The following is a 19,109-nucleotide window of genomic DNA, read 5'->3' on the forward strand; positions in this document are numbered from 1 at the left end:
GGTTGTTGATTTAGAGTTTTCCCTTGGCACATTGCTCTCACTCTCCATGTGTATATTACAGTATGTTTAGATCAAGTGATAAGAAATGGAGAGAAAGAGAAATCTTTTATCATTTTTGGTTTATAAATTAGGTGAGAAATGGAGAGAAAGAGAACTCTTTTATTTTATAGGTTTCATTTGTCATCAAAAGTAGTGAGATTTGGTAGGAAACAAAATCATTGGTTGTGTATTTTCATAATATTGAAATTGCCCTGTTAAAATATGAAAGAAAAAAAAATCCCACCCATATTACCATATCACATACTTTGCTTTCACATAGAGTTCATTTCTTTTATTTTCTCACCTGGATAAGAGACCACAATCATTTCTTGCCTATTATCTTCTATATTTTGCTATGCTGTTTTGTTTTAGTCTGTCTTTGTTCATCTTGTGCTAACAATATTCACATCGCTCTATTTCTCATCATGTCATATTAATTTGCTTTTAGTTTTTCTCATTTGGTTTTGAGCTTCTTTGGAGAGCAGATTGGTTTTTGCCCAGTACTGTGCATAGATTAGAGAGACAAGTGGTGCCACATTTTTTCTCCGGGAAGTCAGCTGAACATAGGCCAGAAAAATACGTGGAATGTCGTAACTGGATTGTTGCCAAGTACATGGAGAATCCAGAGATAAGACTGTCAGTTGATGATTTCTGAGAATTGGTAGCTGGCATTGATATTGATGATTTAACACGAATTGTTCAGTTTCTTGATCATTAGGGAATCATTAATTACTGTGCTTTTGCTCCCAATCGTGAGCATCGGAGTGATGGTTCATATTTGAAGGAAGATTCAAATGGTGAGGTTCATGTGCCATCAACTGCTTTGAAGTCCATTGATAGCTTAATTCGGTTTGACAAGCCCAAATGTAGGCACAAGACAACAGATGTTTATCCGTCATTGTCATGTCATGATGGTGAGGAGTCTGATTTAGATAGCAGGATCCGAGAGCGATTAGAAAAGGTGCAACGCATGCATGTCCATATTGTACCATTTTGTAAGCAGCCTTGGCCAAACACATCCACAGCTTCTTTTAGTAATTATTACAAAAGTACCTTTAAATAAGTTCAACAGTCCCAAGTGTGCACCAAGTCTAGTATTGAGAAAAGAGAGGCCTCAAATTGTGGTTGCATTTCATGATTTGTACTCTGTAAATAGATTTTTGTTAGTATAAGCTGCTGCCTTCAGAGTTTGCAGTGTGCGAGTGATTCAACAAAATCTTGTCCACATTGTGGGGTTACCTCTTAATCTGGCAGATGAAGACGTGTGTACTTTTCTGCTCTCTCTCTCTCTCTCTCTCTCTCTCTCTCTCCCCTTACCACCCCTCACAACAGGGGTATAGGTCTGTTCATTAACAGTTTTATCATTTTATTAGCAACTTCTCCATCGGAGACAGTATTTTGGTCTGTATGGAAAGGTGCTGAATGTGTCTATATCTCGGACAGCAGCTGGTGCTATTCAACATTTTGCAAACAATACTTGTAGTGTGTAAGTCTAAGTGTTTTCATTATTGCTAGTTTTTGTTTATGTATTTATTTTTATCTTCCTTGAGAAGTGAAATTGAGTTATAAATACTTCAAAATGTTTCTGTCAAACATTGCTTGTTCATTTCAATCTCTTACTTATTCTATTAGTTCATATGTACAAGGAAACTGCCTAATGTGATGATGCATTTTATTTCTGCTTTTTATCCAGTTGTATGTTGATACTGGCTTGTTTACATATTTTTGTTCCATTACTTCACTACAACTGTTCTGTTCTTAAACGTGATTTCTATCCCAGATATATTACTTACCCAAAGGAGGAGGAAGCGGTTCGATGTATTCAATCAGTGCATGGGTTTACCTTGGATGGTAGATCATTGAGGTGGGAAATGGCTATATTCAAGATTTATGTTCTATTCTATATTCTCTTATGTAGGTGTTGGGATTTCATTTTGCAGGGCATGCTTTGGAACCACAAAGTATTGTCATGCCTGGCTGAGAAATGTGGTATGATTTTTGAATTATTGATTGGAAATTGGACTATTGGTTATAGGTGAGGATTGAAATTTTTTTGGTGCAGTCTTGCAGCAATCCTGATTGTCTGTATTTGCATGAGATTGGCACACAAGAAGATAGTTTCACTAAAGATGGAATAATATCAGCATACACAAGGTATTTTCATATTTTGATTACCCTCTGCTTTCCCTCTCATTTAATTAAAATATGGCCCTAAGTCCATACTAAATGAACATTGTGAATAACACTTGAGTTTGTAGTGGTAGACTTGGGATTATTTTTTTGCGAGCTAACTAAGAACGTCCCTGATGTGGATTTTATCTTTTTAAGCACCTTAATTGGTCATTGATACAACTATAATTAGCATCATTGGTGGTGGTGAGGCAAATCGGAATTATTGTAAGTGTAGATTTACAAATTTGAACATATCCTTGTAAGTATAGATTTACAAATTTGAACATACTAAATTCTAAATATGGAATTATTGTTTAACTACAATAATAGTGATTGCGTTGAAATTCAATTTTTGTTACCAAAAGAAAGAAAATATGGTTTCATCTTTACTGCTTCCACTCGGTAACACACTACAATAGTGATTGCCTTGTTGCTTAGATGTTCATCATCTTTAATTCTGCTGGTCTGCTACTGCTACTGGTCTGCTGGTCTGCTGCTGCTGCTGCTGTCAGTGTGCTGCTGCAGAATTTTGTTTGGCTACTGCTGCTGCTGTCAGTGTGCTGCTGCAGAATTTTGTTTGGCTACTGCTGCTGCAATGTTGTTGTGAAGCAGGCTGCTACTAGATGCTGGTTTGCTGCAAATTTGGATTGTTTTTAGTTTCATGATTTCATTTTGTTATCTGCTGTTTTTACTACGAGTTCACAATTTGGATGTATTTGAGTATTTTAGTGAGTTATCCTTTTACGTTTTATACAACGCTTCCAAAAGCATATTTTTCAACAGTGTTTTTTTGCCTACAATGTTATTAGTTTGTAATAGTAGTGCCTGAGAGATGCCTCTTGTAAATATGTAAATCTTATAAAAAAATATATATGATTTTTAATTTTTTTTTGCCGCTACAAATTTGTCGTTGCCAAAAAGTAAAGCTTTCTCGAGGAATTTTGCTGCTTAAGTACTTTAATTTTTTCAAGGACCAAATGTATTTTCCTTAGTTATGGTTCGTTAGTTTGTTCCACTCTTTTGACTTACCCTTCTTTAACTGAAGCAGATTTATTGTTATTTATGGATCAAGTTGGGATAATACTTAAGATTTTTTTTTCTTTAGCAGACGGTATAAAGAGAAAAAGGAAGAAGTGGCAGAGATGGAGGTTGATCCTGAATGAGATCAGCGGATGGTTTTTGCTTATGAACTTTTTATTGCTGTATCAATTACATTTTATGTCTTGGGCAAACCTAAATAAAATCCAAAATTTGGGAATTTTTTAACTGTATTTTTATACAAGAAATTGGAACTTGCCATATTTTATTTAAAAAAAGTTCAAAGGGTGCTAAATGAAATTCAATTACTTAGTCTTTACTGTGTTTGAACTTTGAAGATCTATTATTTTATTTTATACAGGTAAATGAAGCTGGCCAAAATGAATCAATTTTCACATTCATTTTAATTTCTATTATCTTTAGCGTATGATTTATAAGATTTTGGTAGGCAATCAAAGCCATCTATTGGAGACCCACTTACTCTGTGCATGCTTGCCTTGCAGCTGCCACCAGAAGTTTCGTGCTTCTTGGGCTACTCACTGTGGGGCTATAACGTAATATGTGATGGTATATTATGTTTGATGGTGAACTAATTATTTGTGTTGAGTATTTCTAATACCGTTGAATTACAGTTCCAGGTCTGAGATGTACGCCTTATAATGGACCGCAATTCAAGTCATTCCAAGAGAGTTGGGTAAGTTCAATTTTTCCTTCCATAGCCAAAAAATTATCTCAATTTAATTTTTTATTATGCTATAACTATTTTAATTCTATCATTAGTCACTACAAGAATTTACACATTTGGCGACCACTTTTGCCGACCAAAAAAATTTTGGTCGCAAAAAAATGACATTTGCCGACCAAAATATTAATTAGTCGCGAATGATCAATATTTTGGCGACCAAAATGAGTTAGTCGCAGAAGGTCACATTTTGGCGACCAAAAATGAGTTAGTCGCAGAAATTGGTATGCCTTTGGCGACCAACTTCAAATTTGGTCGCGGAAGGTTACATTTTGGCGACCAAAAAAATTTAGTCGCCAAATTTGTACTTTTAGCAACTAATATTTTAGTCGCAATTGATTGAGATTTAGCGACTAAAAAAATTTGTTGCCGAAGGTAGCTTTTTTGCGACTAATGTGGTGTTTTGGTCGCCAAAAGTGTTTGGGAGGGAAATTTCAAACAGGGAGGGGGGAAATGAAATTTTTTGGCAACAAAAAAAATTTGGTCGCCAAAGTAAAAACGACGTCGTTTTGTACCTGGAAAAAAAAAAATTAAAAGAAGGCCCTGATCTCCTCTATCTCCTACTCTCCCTCTCTCTGTGTTCTCTCTCTCAATCGGCTTGGAACTGCTCAAGAATTGCAGCCAATTCCAGTCCAGATTCCAACATTTCTTCCTCAATATTCTCTCTCGTCTCCTAATCCTCGGCCCTGGCTAGACGAGTACACCACACAATCTTCAATCGGTTTTGCAACAAACACTTAACAAGGCTGAAATTATCGAATTGGAGATGACCCAAAAGCTTGGTCTCAACTTTAAGATCATCATCATCAAAACCATTCTGTTCTTCTTCCTCGTCAAACACAACAGTAAAACCCATTCTCTTCCTCCTGTTCTTCTTCCTCGTCAAACACAACAGTAAAACCCACATTATCATCAATCATAACATTGTCTTCTTCTTCTTGGAAATCAGTGATTAGGTTCTCAAAGGAAACCATCTGATCGAAATCATGATTCGACATAGGGTTCAACAATTTCTCAATCTCCTCCCTCTTGTTGGGGTTATTGTTCTTCAAAACACCCAAAACCTCATCAGCGGCGGCGGCGATTGTTCCGGGAGGCTGACCACTGCCCAATTGCTGCTGTACGAGGCTAAGGTTACGACATGACTTATTTTCATTTTGTTTTGTTTTTCCTCAAATTTTCATTTTGTTTTTTTGTTTTTCCTCAGCAATCAAACAGAGGGTTATATTGTCTTAAGGTTCTTGGGAAATTCTTGATTTATCAATTGTTTATGTTGTTTTATTTTATTATTGTTGCTGGTGAACAACTTCTTTCACTTGGTAAATTGTTTAGAAACAGCAGGTAGAGTGTTGTTTTTGTATTTAATGGACAAATTCATGATAGAGCCTAGCCTTGGCAGATTATACATCTAGAAAGTAGAATTAGTGGGAAGGTGCTTAGTGCTCACAATTCGGTCATTAGCCAACTGCGATTTCTTTTTATATGTTGTGTAGGTGCATAGAGATGAATTTTTTTACCTTGTTCTTTAGTGTAGTTAACAGTGTTGTTGGCTCCTCATATTGATGCACTTTATGGATGATTCATTAATTAAACAGGCTTATATAACAATCTTAACTCATGACATCACGAGCTTTGACGAGAAGACTCCACCATGGGGATGTCGATGGGAAAAATACTTGTGAAGGAAATTCGTTTGTTAAGGTAACTCATTAAGGTAACTCGTTAAGGAAATTCATATTGATGCACTTTATGGATGATTCATTAAGGTAACTCGTTTGTTAAAACTCAAATTTGAACATACTTGTGAAGGAAATTCATGATCGATTTTGGTATCACATCAGTAGGTGGTGAAAGATGTGAGGAATCTGTGACTTGCAATCTATCTACAAAGCAAAATGACATTAGGGTTCCAAATATCCTCAACTAACCTTTGGAAAGAATATTTGTTTGGGATACATTGATTTTGGTTTTTTGACATAAAATGTATGATTATGTAATTGAAATCTAGGTGGACTTGCTGGTTTCTATTGTATGGAGTCATTGGCAATAATTATTAATTAAACTGCCTGGAATTTTGGACGAACTATTAATTTGGATGTCCTGGATTAGACTCTCTTGGTATTGTGCTTGAACTTAATGATACACGTGATTTGTTGGTAACTGACTATTTGGGTTAGTGTTAATGGATAAGATTAACACTAAATGTTGGCAGAGATATGCTTTTAGGACGGTGCACAGTGAGCATTCCCTTTTGACATTGTTGATTAGTGCTTTTAATTTGTTTTACAAATTAGAGAGAGGTTGCTTTAGCCATTAGTTTATGCAATGTCCCAGGTGCTAAAAAGAGAAAATTGGACTAGTGTGGAAGCCATTTACTTGGTACAAAAGGATATGGGGATCTACACCTAGGATTGAGTAAAGCCATGTTTTCACGAAAAGTTTTGTCTAATGTGGCTCAGTTGTAAATGAGTTGAGTTTTGAGTTGTTTAAATGAAGTTGAGTTTGAGGTATTTGGGTTTTTTATTTATATTTTTTAAATATATATAGGTTTTCATTTTTTATTTTTTTAAATATATATATAGTTTTATGGTGAAAGTTAAGCTTAAAAAATTCATGAGTTTTAAAATATGTTCAAATTTGACTTAATTATATGATAAGCTTAAACGAATTTTTAACGATTTAATGTAAGTTGAACTCGAGTTAGCGATCCTACCCTACAGAAATGCTAATTGCACCATGGGAGAGATTTATAACTCTTAGTCTCATATGTTATTTTTACCAATCAAACATAACCATCACTTTAAACAGACTTGGAAAATTAATTAGTATACAAATAGATGATGTGATACAATTTTATAATTTTGAAATGATAATATTTTAATATTGTGAAACCAATATATTGTGAACCAATATATTGTGAACATTCATATCTAAAATTGTCTTCCTTTTCTCTGTTGCTTCTTTCTCTAGCTATACTTGTACGACATCACATATCTCTACCGGTTGGCATAATTGAATTTATTAAGGATATGTGTTGTGCTTGTGTAGTTCAATATCATAATCATCATTAATCAATTTATATATGTTGTGTGTTGTCAATAAACTAAAGCTGCTGAATTGGCAGTATAAGCTGGGTAAGGTTATTGGACTCAGCGCCTACGGTATTGTTCAAAAAGGTCTTAATCTTGAGACTAATCAAATTGTAGCAATAAAGAGACTGCATACTTTTTTTTGACTGCAAAAATGGTGTCCCATATGCAACAATCCTGGAAATCTTTATGCTGACAGAGATGGATCACATAAATATTGCCAAGTAAGTTATTTCTTTGGAGTTCTGATTAAAAAAAACCCATTAAAAATCTGCATGAGCATGTAATTTGCCAATCAATGGCAAAGAAGCGGTTGAGGTGTCATTTAAAATATTTGCTCCTCGGGGTATTAGTAAGTACATGATTTTAATGCATGTTACCCTGTTTATCTGCATGAGCATGTAATCTACCAATCAATGGCTCTCAATTAGGACTGACCTTAAGCCTAGTGTGGGCCTCTGATTTGATCACTGAATTTGCTGTCATTATGATGGCCCATGCCAATGAGGTTCAAAAAAAAAAAAACTAGAGAAACTAACATCAATCTTGCCTAACACAAAAGACAACTCTAAACTTCAAATGGTTTTGCTTGGGAAGTTTTCTTGTTCCACACAAGGGCAAAAAAATTAATTAAAGATCAGGATTTGAACATCTAACGTCTTCAGAATTCAGCTATAGAATGGTTTAAAAAATGGCTTGATACGGTACATATAATTAATTAACTTGCATCTGTTTGAAGTCAGTCATCTCAGTTAAGTTTAGATTAATCATGTCTTCATCTCATAACCTCACTGCCTATATATTTTTTTTAGCAACATCAATGTGGATTAAATCACTCCTTCTTATAGATGCATTAACTATTTATGTTTCACATTTCCATACCATCTCAAAGACTCAAAACAGATTTCGTCATAATAACCCTATATGCTTTTCGTAAGTGAATAAACACTATATGGAAATATTTGTTCTTTTCCCTATATTTTTTCATTAGTCGATTAAGTAGAAAAATAGCTTCCATAGTGGATCTTTGCGGCATCAAGCCATATTACTCATTTAAAACTATTGCTGCATATCCTAATCTCTGTTCAACTACTCTCTCCCATAGTTTCATGAGTAGTTTTAGAAGTTTGTGTGGGCGACAAAAGGGAGAGCAATATGGGACACTTTATCATTATTATTAGAAAAATAAAATGGGACATTTGGAGGATTCTATGACCTTTAAGGAAAAAGCGAAGAAAATTGTATTGTGTGGTAGATCTTATTGTTTCGATGTTATATAAATCTGAATTTTGTGTAAGCAAGATTTTCCTACATTTTGTTAAGTTGTGACTGATCTATCTACATTTTTCATATTTGATTTTCACACACTTTTTGATGAATTTTAGCATTTTGGAATCTAGCTTGAAAAGTTCCTTATTCTGCCCCATTATTTAAGTTTATCTTTCCATTCATTTTCAGATCATATTTTAATGCATGTTAATTGCAAATGATGTTTGGTGTTGGAAAGATGTTAGAAACAAAATATATAAGCACATGTTGCATAATCAACCATTTCTTTGTAAGTTTTTTATTTGATTCAGGTGACTATTGTTTCTGTACATGATGGTGAATACCACTGGTAATATAGAATTTCATTCCTTTGACAGGATATGATATTCCCCTGAAATGATTGACGGAAAAAGAGTATGGAAAATTGATCGGTTAGCACCCCTGACTAGTATTCTCAGCATCTTCATTATAAAGTTCATCATTGGGTATTTTTCCATGCTGCCTTTCATTTATTTTTTGCAAGTAGAGACACTCGTGCATTTGCAATATCAGTGGGATGTACCAGTTTATGTATTCTTGGTGGTACTTTGGAAATTTGTTGTATACATGAGAGAAAATATTGCAATTCAATTAGTACATTTTCTATGGAATAAACTTTAAATCTGTTTGGTATCATTTTCATTTTTCTGTTTTCATATTTCGAAAAATATGGAAAACTTTTTTTATTAAAGAAACACTAAAAAATAGTTTTTAAATTTTGAAAGCTGTTTTTGCACAAATGAAGGAAACGATGGATGTTTTCAAACTTTTTATTATTATTTTATTCTGAAAACAAGAAAAACAAACCAAACAAAATTAATCTGTTGGGATAAGAACACTTTTTTTTGAGTGAGTGCAGTTAGATTATATCTTTTATCTGATTCTGGATAATTACCTACTAAACAGTGTAATACAATGTGTGACTTCTGCTATTTTATAGCCCAACAGGTTGCCAAAACCATAGGAGGGATTTATATCAATGGATTGAGAAACACCTAATTGAAGAGGGAAACATTGAAATAACAGAAAGTAATTTTTTATCTTTTGATCCATAGTTGGGTCAATGATTATATTGAGATGGTGGGTAGCCCAACTTGTGGCTGTGTCTATTGTTTCTTCACTCATTCAATTATCGAATTAAAATATAGAATGTGTCACAAAAATATAATGATTACTGTTTTGAATGTGTATCCCTCTATAACTTGGTTTAATCCCAACCTTCTATTATATTTAGCATACTTTTTTTTTTCCCAGGTTCTTAGAGAGGTTTCCTATCAACTCAAAGGTTTTGAGAGAATGAAAAGTAGTGTGAGATTGATTTAAGGAGTGACACAAAGGTCAATGTCATGCAGCAGATAAGAGTTCCTGCTAGAAGACTGTTATTTGAAAAGGCCAAGAAGACTATTTTTAGGGGTTACTTATTACTGGAATGTTAGAGTCAGCTAGTGGGGGCTGTGTTTTCAGAAAAAATGGCAGAACCGATCAATGTGAATGAGTTCCAGGAACTGGCAAGGCGAGCTCTTCCGAAGATGTACTTTGACTTCTACAATGGGGGAGCTGAGGACCAGCACACGCTAAGAGAGAACATGGAAGCGTTCCGTAGAATCACGTTAAGTGTTGTTACACCTCTTATTCTTATTAGCGAACAGGGACACCAACTTACGCCAATTTTTATTTATTTATTATTTATTTTTGGGATTTTCTCAGTTTTCAGCCAAGAGTTCTTGTAGATGTGAGCAGAATAGATATGCCAACCACTATATTGGGTTACCCAACTTCGGCACCAATCATGATCGCTCCAATTGGATTGCATAAGTTGGCTCGTGCTGAAGGTCTAATTTCATTTAGAAGGGATTTTGAGTGAAATTTATGTGTACTTATGATTTCAGCTTTGAATTTTTTAATTTTTTTAAAAATATTTTTTATCAGGAGAGGTTGCAACAGCCAGAGCAGCTGCTGCATGTAACACCATCATGGTATTGATACTCTCATACTCTAATTCCTTTTTACTTTGCATTGTTGATTGCTGAGCTGTCCCTCATTACAGGCAATGCCCTTTTCGGCTGACTGCACCGTGGAGGAGGTTGCTTCCAGTTGCAATGCCATTCGCTTTTTTCAAACATATGTATTATACTCTCTTCAGCTCTAATAAACTTAAGTTTCTTCATAGGAATCTTTATCGTTCTTTAGGATTCACAGTTTGGTAATCCTCTGTTCATAGGTATATAAAAGAAGGGATGTAACAGCTGTGTTAGTGCAAAGAGCCGAAAGAAATGGGTTCAAGGCTATTATGCTTACTGTTGATACCCCTAGGCTTGGTCGAAGGGAAGCAGACATTAAGAACAAGTGAAATTTCATTTCCTTCTCTTTCATATAATTTCCGCTACTAATACCTTCAATGTCCTTCACATTAATGAATAATTTTCTCCCTCCAATATTTGGAAATTCACTGATATTTATTATCTATAATTAAATGAACTTTTCCCCATGCATCACGTTAATAATCCAAACACAATCACTTGTTCAGAATGATTGCACCTCAGCCGAAGAACTTAGAAGGTCTCTTGTCAACTGAAGCAGTTTCGGTGAGTTATTTGTTTCCTAATATATGCATTTAAACATGCTTGCAGACAGTGTATTAGTTGTTTTTTGTGTTAGTTGTATGATACATGGTTGCATATTTCTCTAATACTAGTTGTAACCAGTCTGATACAAGATTTACAACTCTAACATAGATTACTTATTTTGCAGGATAATGGCTCAAAGCTTGCAGCTTTTACAGCAAAGACGCTTGATCCTTCTCTGTGTTGGAAGGTATAAACCATAGAGCAATAGTCTATGTGTGTTAACTGAAAATTTGACTTCACAGTTAACTTTTGTTGAAGGTGTTACTCTTGAGCCAAACATTTCCTTTGCTTAGAAACATCATTTGAAAAGCTGTTTTAATTGTACTGCTATATATATATATGAATATTATTGTGATAGTTATATGTTTTAGGGACAAATTACGATACAAGTCCCTATAATTTACGCCTTGTGACAATTTAATCTTTGTAGTTTCAATTGCAACAATTTTACCTTTTAATTTTCCATTTTGCATCTAATTGGTCCAGTTGGTAATGATGGTCAAGATTTTTTGACAGAAGATAGCCCACATGCTCTTCATGTGCCCATTCTTCGTAGGCAAAATGGAAAAATGAACAAAAATTTTATTACACAGGTGGTCCATGTAGTTTGCCCGTTGTGTCAATTTGGTCCCATTTTTGTTAAAAATAGTCTACAGTTATCAATTGGAATTATAGGGGCTACTACAATAATCTGTCTGTGTTTTAGTCATTTGGAACTATAGGGACCGAATTGGCATAAAGGTTCTTGTGTTTTAGTCATTTGAGGTCTCTCACAAGGTCACACAGTTGATGGAGCTGAAAGCCACCGCCAAAAATATTTCTGTTGGTGTGGTTGCATACTTAAAATAATTGATTTTTTGGTTGGTAAATACAGAAGTCATCAAGGTCATAAATTGATTTCCTTTATGTTAAATCTTATTCAAAACTTTGCAGGACATAGACTGGTTAAGGTATGTCGCTAGTTTGCCAATTCTAGTCAAAGGGGTCCTGACAGCTGAAGATGGTAAGCTCATGACTCTGTTTAGATGTTTGTATCTCTCTAATTTTTCTTTTTGACTTTATAAATGAGAGAACCTCTTCACAGGAGCTGAAAAATCAATCAAAGTTTTTTTTTTTTTCAAAATCAATGTAAGGGCCACAAAACAAAAAACCATTAAATTTGAAGAATTTCTTGTTTTTATGTTTATTTCTAGAAGGAATAGCTATATATGACCCCTATATTTTTGGACAATATGAGCTTTAGCAAACCCATTTATAATTTTCTTGTTTCATAGGTCTTGAATATTTCTTGTTTTCTACTCATGTTTATTTGTGAGAAACAAAAATTGCTGATGATCTAGTATGCTACTCTTGGCAGCAATAAAAGCTACAGAAGTAGGGGTTGCTGGGATTGTTGTAGTGAAGTTTGTTGAGGTTTTATTATCTTTGTTCGGTAGTGCTGTTTCATAGTGACATAATTTTTCTTTGTTCCCAGAAACATTTGAAGCAGCTAAAACAATATCGATGGGGCCATCATTGAAAAGTGGATCAAAAGTTGGGAAAAGTGGATCAAAAGTTCACGAACCAGACGAGCACCCTCCCCAACATATTTCTTAACAAGTTCACGAAGCCAAATTGTACAAGACTACTTGGCAGTATAAGTATTTTTGGGAGGATTAAATATTTTTGGATGGATGTGTATGGATAACAAATATTAGTAGTTTTGATTTGTTGATAGCTGCGCATGGATAACAAATAGTTATGTTTCAAATTGTTATGCTACATGGATGTGACTTGTGAATGAAAACTTAGAATAGTTGTATTGTGTCGAATGTTAATGAATTATGTATTGTGTCGAATGCTAATGAATTATGTATTGTGTCGAATGTTAATGATTCAGTTAATTTGAATGATGCTTTAAAATTATAGGTTTATTATGGATTGATTGAATTATAAAATGATTACAGGTGTATTGTTTTCCTGCTTTGACGACCAATTTATTAGTCGCGACATCCAAAATTATTTTTTTTTGCAAAAAATGACAATTGCCGACCAAGAATTTTGGTCGCAAAAAATACATGTATTGCCGACCAAAACAGCTCTTGGTCGTGGAATCTCACTTTTGCCGACCAAAAGTTTTGGTCGCAAAAAGACACAAATGGCGACCAATTTTTTTGGTCGCAAAATGTAATAATTGGCGACCAAAAAATTTGGTCGCGAAATGTAATAATTGGCGACCAAACTTTTTGGTCACCAAATGTGATAATTGGCGACTAAGAAATTTGGTTGGGAAAATATCACTTTTCGCGACCAAAGTGTTTTGGCGACAAAATAAATTAGTCGCGGTAATTAAATATTTAGCGACCAAAAATTTAGTCGGCAAAATCCAACTTTTGCCGACCAACCATAATTTTGGTCGCGAATTACTTTTGCCGACCCTCAATTGGCGACCAAAGTAGCGACCAAAAAATTTGGTCGCGGATAACTTTTGCCGACCAAAAATAGACTTTTAGCGACCAATTTTTTTGTTGCTAAAAGTGTTAATTCTTGTAGTGAGTGGAGGTTTGTCATCTCGTAATGAGGTCAAAGATAGAAGTCTACACTTCTTTTAACAACTAAGGTTGTTATCAACAAGTGAAGATGACAGAGCAAAAGGCACACTAATCATATTGAAAAAGTCTACATGCTAAATTGACAAGTAATTATGGGCTAACAAAATTGCAGTAAGGCCAAGTCCAATGCTTTGTAAGATAGATGATGACCCCCTGCCCCTCTCTTTCACCCTCCTCCCCCACACAATGTAAACTCACCAAGTTGTTTTTTTGGTTTTGGGGATGGGCTTCATGAAATTGCATTGGTTAAAATTTGGTTTCGGTAATGGAGAAATGTTTTAAACATTGCGTAGCTATTAATGGATTTGTATTATTCTAGTGATTTTAAAATATTAAGGGTGAATATTGTGGAAAAAAACTGAAGGACATTTTTTTTTTTTTGGTGAAGGATGGTATTTGCTTTGATGTCTCATATTTCATTATTAGTGGAAGTTGTTTACTTTCCCTAGTGCTTCCACGCATTAATAGATATTTGATCAATAACAATTAGAGAGTGTTTGATTATACGATTCGAGTTCATTAAATTGTATACTGCTGGTATATTCTATAAGTCATAATGGTCCATTCCATTTATTGCTTGTTATATCCCCTGCAAGTTAGTGGGTTTGATGGTGTGGTTAATAATATATTCCCCACCCACCTCCAAAAAAGGAAAAAAATATGTTTAGACTGGGCAGTATCATTTGTTAATCTTATTATTGTATTCACTTTCACATCTAATCAATGTCCATTTCCCTTCTTAGTACCATCTAGATGCTAATGCAGCTTCTTTGCAGTTATATTGAATTTTTTGATACAATGCCAGTCCCTATGGCAATAGCACTCTCTAGCCAGCCTCTTCTTGGTTAGCCAGTAATGGTTAAACCATCAGAAGCTGAAAAAAATCTGGTTCAGTCTACTAAAGCCACAGCTGGGGCTGTAGGTGGGCTCATAGGCCCCTATTTAGGGGGAGCTAGAAGAGTATGTTCCTTTCTATTGAGGTAAGAAGCATCTTCTATTCCTTTCTTATGCTTTTTCTTATACATGGCTGTGTTGCTGCAACATTGTGTCCTTGCTGCCCAGGTGAAGAAACCACACTGGTTGTCTTACCCATGTGCTGCCACTGTCCATGTGACATGACCATAAAGAAAGGATTGGTTTTCCCTCAGCTGATGATTTTTCTTTAGTTTTTCATGTATGAATGTCTAAGTTGATTGGTTTACTTTTTGGGTTGAAAATTTTGCCCTAAATCTGGATGCTTTTAACATAATGCATCTAACCTTTCTCAATGATAAAAGTGTTTTTTTTTTCTTTTTCTTTTCTTCTTCTTCTTCTTCTTCTTCTTCTTCTTCTTCTTTATTTTTTTTTTTTTAATCTTTTCTGAATCCCAAATTAGGAACAAAAAGCGGACCTTGGAAATTGGTTTGGTCGGAGATAGAGTAGGAAAATGCCTGAACTCGTGCATAAGTTCCGAGTTCCATATTTTCCCCCTCTGTGCATAATGATGAATTCAAACATAATTTCATGATGGGGTAACTGTTTATGCTATGGAGATTCACAAGTACATAAAAGAAAATTATCTTATTTTGAAGTAAAATATGGCTTGATTCCATTAGTTCTAAAATTTCATGTTTATGTGCATTGGCAGAACATATTTTGCAAGGCTCTTGGAAATTTGATGTTGTTAGTTAGAATATATATTCCAATAATGTTGTCATACATTACAACACAAGTTCATCATAGAACTTTGGCAACATCACTCTCCTCAAAATAATTTTTGCATCCCAGGGATTGAGTGTTAAAGACCTTGTTGTTCTTTTAGTTGTAGTAATTAGTCTACTTGGATGATTGTTAACTTGTTGTGCTTGCTGGTATGGCTCATTTGAGAGTTGTGTTGTGTGTTTGGGAGACTTACCACTCACGTACGATGGTTGTTTTATGCTTCAAATGGTTTCATATATTTTTTTTACTAACTTGGTAATACAAAGGCAAAGCAGTGAAACATTTCAGATATTGAAATTGAACTTTTATTAGACTTTATGCAACTAGGATTAGATTGAGAAGATTTGTCAGTGAGAGTCCTAACTGTTGATTGGCTTTGATTTTGTTGTTTCTGCAATATTAACCTGGTGCTTCTCTTTTCTCTTTTTTCTTTTTTGCCCCTTGCAAATAGCGTGAAGATGTAGCTTATAATTCTGACTACAGAACCCCCATCCACACTCATTGACCTTCTTCCTTTCTCCAGTGGTGATGATAACTCAGCTTTAGCACCTGAGCGGTAAGCTATTACACATTAATGGGATGCACCTTGGGAGGGACCAATATAAGTTGTATGAACTTACGACACATTAATGGGATGCACCATTTGTGAATTAGCCTTAAAATTAATTTTTTGTTCTCATAATCTCAAAAAAAGTCTGTTACAGGGATAAATTGTATAATTGATCTAATTATAAATTGATGAGTTACTAATGTTTTTAATCTTTTGTATAACTGATTAATTACTAAAACTTTTAATTTATTTTTTTGCAGATTGGATTAGAGTGGCATTTTTGACGTGCAACAATGATGTAATTTGCTTGAATGTTCATTTTTGTTTGATAAGGATACACATACTTTTTGGAGTTGCACTAGTTATTGTTGGATTTTTGGTGGAATTGAACAAGTTATAACTTTTGGATATTTTGTGGATATTGCACTATTTTATTGTATTATAATGAAATTATTTGTAATGATGAATGGATATCTTCATTTTGTTAATTCGTAAATGTGTTGATAACAGGTTAGGTTAAGTTGTGATGGAATTGTTATATTCAACAGGTTTCAACATGAATAGGGTCATATTTGTTGAACTAAAATTTAGATTTTGATAAAATAGGTATATAATGTGGAAAAAAATATTATGGAATTATTGACAAAATTTTTCATCCCTAAAGAAGGTTTTTTTTTGTCTCTTATTTAGCTTAGGTGGATGATTAATTTTGTCATGAATTCTTTATTTCGTCGCTAAATGAATTTGTCATGACAAAAAATATTGTCACATTTTGTCACTATTACCCTCAATGTGTGACGAATTTTTTTTGACATTATTTCATTATTTTTAATGATGAATTTATTTTTGTCTCTATTGGTAGCTTCTTTGACAAAAAAATTTCGTCTTCGTTTATATTAAACGTGACAAAATTATTTTGTCTCCATTTCTTATTTTTATGACAAAATACTTTTGTCTCTAATTTCTCTTTAAATGACAAAATATTTTGTCGCTAATTACTTCCAAATATGTTCCCAACAGAATGTATTGGAGACAAAAATTCGTCACAAATTTATCATTTTTAATGATGAATTTGTTTTTGTCTTTATTGGTAGCTTCTTTGACAAATTTTTTTTTGTCTTCGTTTATATTAAACGTGACAAAATTATTTCATCTCTATTTCTTATATTTATGACAAAATACTTTTGTCTCTAATTTCTTCCTTTAATGACAAAATATTTTGTCGCTAAATTATTTACAAGTATGTTCCCAACAGAGTGTATTGGAGACAAAAAAATTTGTCACAAATTTTTCATTTTTAATGATGAATTTGTTTTTGTCTCTATTGGTAGCTTCTTTGACAAAAAATTTTCGTCTTCATTTATATTAAACGTGACAAAATTATTTCGTCTCTATTTCTTATATTTATGACCAAATACTTTTGTCTCTAATTTCTCCTTTAATGACAAAATATTTTGTCGCTAATTACTTACAAGTATGTTTCCAACAAAGTATATTGGAGACAAAAAAATTCGTCATAAATTTATCATTTTCAATGACAAATTTTTTTTTTTGTCTCTAAGACCCTTTAGCGACGACCCTTTGGCGACAAAACGGGTGACGAAAAATGTTCGTCGTAATTACTTTGGGTGACGAAATATATACATTTTTTGACAAATTTGTTTCGTCTTTAAATCCCAAATTTGTTGTAGTGTGACTACAAGCCTGACTGTGCCTTCTTTTCCATCATATGCAAAAGCAAATAAGCTAATGCTAATATGCTATACATGTTTTGCTCATGTTATGTGAAAAGGGAGTATTCTTTTTACTATTACTTGAAATCTGTGGTTAATTACTATTATTTGAAGAGAAATTTTAAGTACACCAAAACCAAAACACAGAATGGACACAACTTGTTTGCACGAGGTGGATCTCACTCTTTTGAGGAGTAGTAAGCCTAAGAGAATTGTATCCGGTTTTGTGATTGGTTTCTGTGCATATAGAAGAACTATTCAACTTTTTTAGATGAGGTAAATCTCACTCTTTTATAGACTTTACACCAACTGTATCCGGTTTTATGATTGATTTCTATGCACATAGAAGAACTGTTACGTGAGAGTTCCTCAGAAGCAACAAAAACACTTTTCAACAACACATTTGAGAGTTGTATTTGCCAAACACAATTTAAAGCCTGATTGTTGTTCTCTCCATCATATGCAAGAGCAAATATCTTTTGCTCATATTATGTGAAAAACATAGTGTGCTTTAATAATAAGATGAAAACAAAACAGTTCAAAAAGAGAGAGAACAAAACAAAGTCACTGAAAGCAAGCCAGGCTAATTTCAATGAAAAATGGCACTCCTACATTTAACATTGGAATGAGAGAGAACTGGAAGTCCCCATTGGCCAGAAAAGATGATTGCAGGGCATATTTCATCCGTCTTCATTCTGTTAACAACATCAGCGTAAATCTGCGCCATCCTTCTTGGCAACATAACTATGGAAAATGCCTTCCAATTCAACCTTTTGGACTGTGGTAGCCGAAAACCTTTCAGTTTTCCATTCATTCTCGTCACCCATCGCCTTCTAGGCCTCACCGCCACCTTCTCACGATCATTGCTAGTTAGCCTCTTGTAACGTGTCGTCCACCGCCACCCAACCACATCTTCAAAGCCCATTTATTTAAATTTTTTGTTTTGATGAACGAAAAACAAATTATTGATGAAAAGAGTGAGCACAAAGATAGTTCATCCCTAATTCATCAATAAACCAAGCCAAGATAGGCATAGATTAGCAGCAACATAGAGGGATGAGTTTGAAGATGTACATTGAAGATATACATAGAGAGACAGAGAGAGAGAGAGGGATGAGTTTGAAGGGTATTGTAGGTTGATTTAGTAGTTTGTGGAGATTTTATAAAGAGAGTGAAAGTGAAGCAAGCACATGGAAGATATTGATGTGCCCTCCTATATTGCATCAAACAAATATTTAGTAGCAAAAGGAAGAGCAAAGAGTGCCTTGTTTGGATTCCTTGAAACACATGGCTTGCATCATATTTCAACCCAATACAGTGTACATTGAGAGAAAAGAGTGTATACAAGTACTGGGTTAGTTGGTTAACATAGAGATGCTCCTCCTTTTTAAGTTTCAACTATTTAACAAACCAATGGGTCTGATTTCAGTGGTCCAGAGTCGCCACATCATTTTTGGTATGAGTAATTATAATTGGTCAAATTAATAAAAATAAATTAGTCTTACTTTATCAAGACTCA

At 34.0% G+C, this 19,109-nt stretch overlaps 2 protein-coding genes and 1 long non-coding RNA gene across 3 annotated transcripts; 2 read left to right on the forward strand and 1 right to left on the reverse strand.

Moving 5' to 3' along the window:
• Positions 1 to 4,029: 4,029 nt before the first annotated feature.
• Positions 4,030 to 12,239, forward strand: LOC114303062 (peroxisomal (S)-2-hydroxyacid oxidase GLO4-like). Its single transcript, XM_082868527.1, has 12 exons — positions 4,030 to 4,836; positions 4,941 to 5,124; positions 5,587 to 5,692; positions 7,116 to 7,304; positions 8,727 to 8,780; positions 9,643 to 9,997; positions 10,096 to 10,220; positions 10,318 to 10,364; positions 10,436 to 10,513; positions 10,610 to 10,734; positions 10,916 to 10,973; positions 11,140 to 12,239. Exons 6-12 carry the CDS (start codon positions 9,858 to 9,860, stop codon positions 11,206 to 11,208), a joined length of 642 nt encoding a protein of 213 aa, XP_082724653.1. The 5' UTR covers positions 4,030 to 4,836; positions 4,941 to 5,124; positions 5,587 to 5,692; positions 7,116 to 7,304; positions 8,727 to 8,780; positions 9,643 to 9,857; the 3' UTR covers positions 11,209 to 12,239.
• Positions 12,240 to 15,503: 3,264 nt separating this feature from the next.
• LOC145790074 (uncharacterized) lies at positions 15,504 to 16,267 on the forward strand. Its single transcript, XR_014328716.1, has 2 exons — positions 15,504 to 15,863; positions 16,118 to 16,267. It is a non-coding gene; the product is annotated as an uncharacterized LOC145790074 (long non-coding RNA).
• Positions 16,268 to 18,179: 1,912 nt separating this feature from the next.
• LOC145791316 (uncharacterized) lies at positions 18,180 to 18,515 on the reverse strand. The gene has a single exon (XM_082871666.1). The coding sequence runs from the start codon at positions 18,513 to 18,515 to the stop codon at positions 18,180 to 18,182; it is 336 nt and encodes a 111-aa protein (XP_082727792.1).
• Positions 18,516 to 19,109: the final 594 nt, after the last annotated feature.

Source organism: Camellia sinensis, chromosome 5 (assembly GCF_055761805.1).
Source record: "Camellia sinensis isolate YWXY chromosome 5, ASM5576180v1, whole genome shotgun sequence".
Lineage (NCBI taxonomy): Eukaryota > Viridiplantae > Streptophyta > Magnoliopsida > Ericales > Theaceae > Camellia > Camellia sinensis.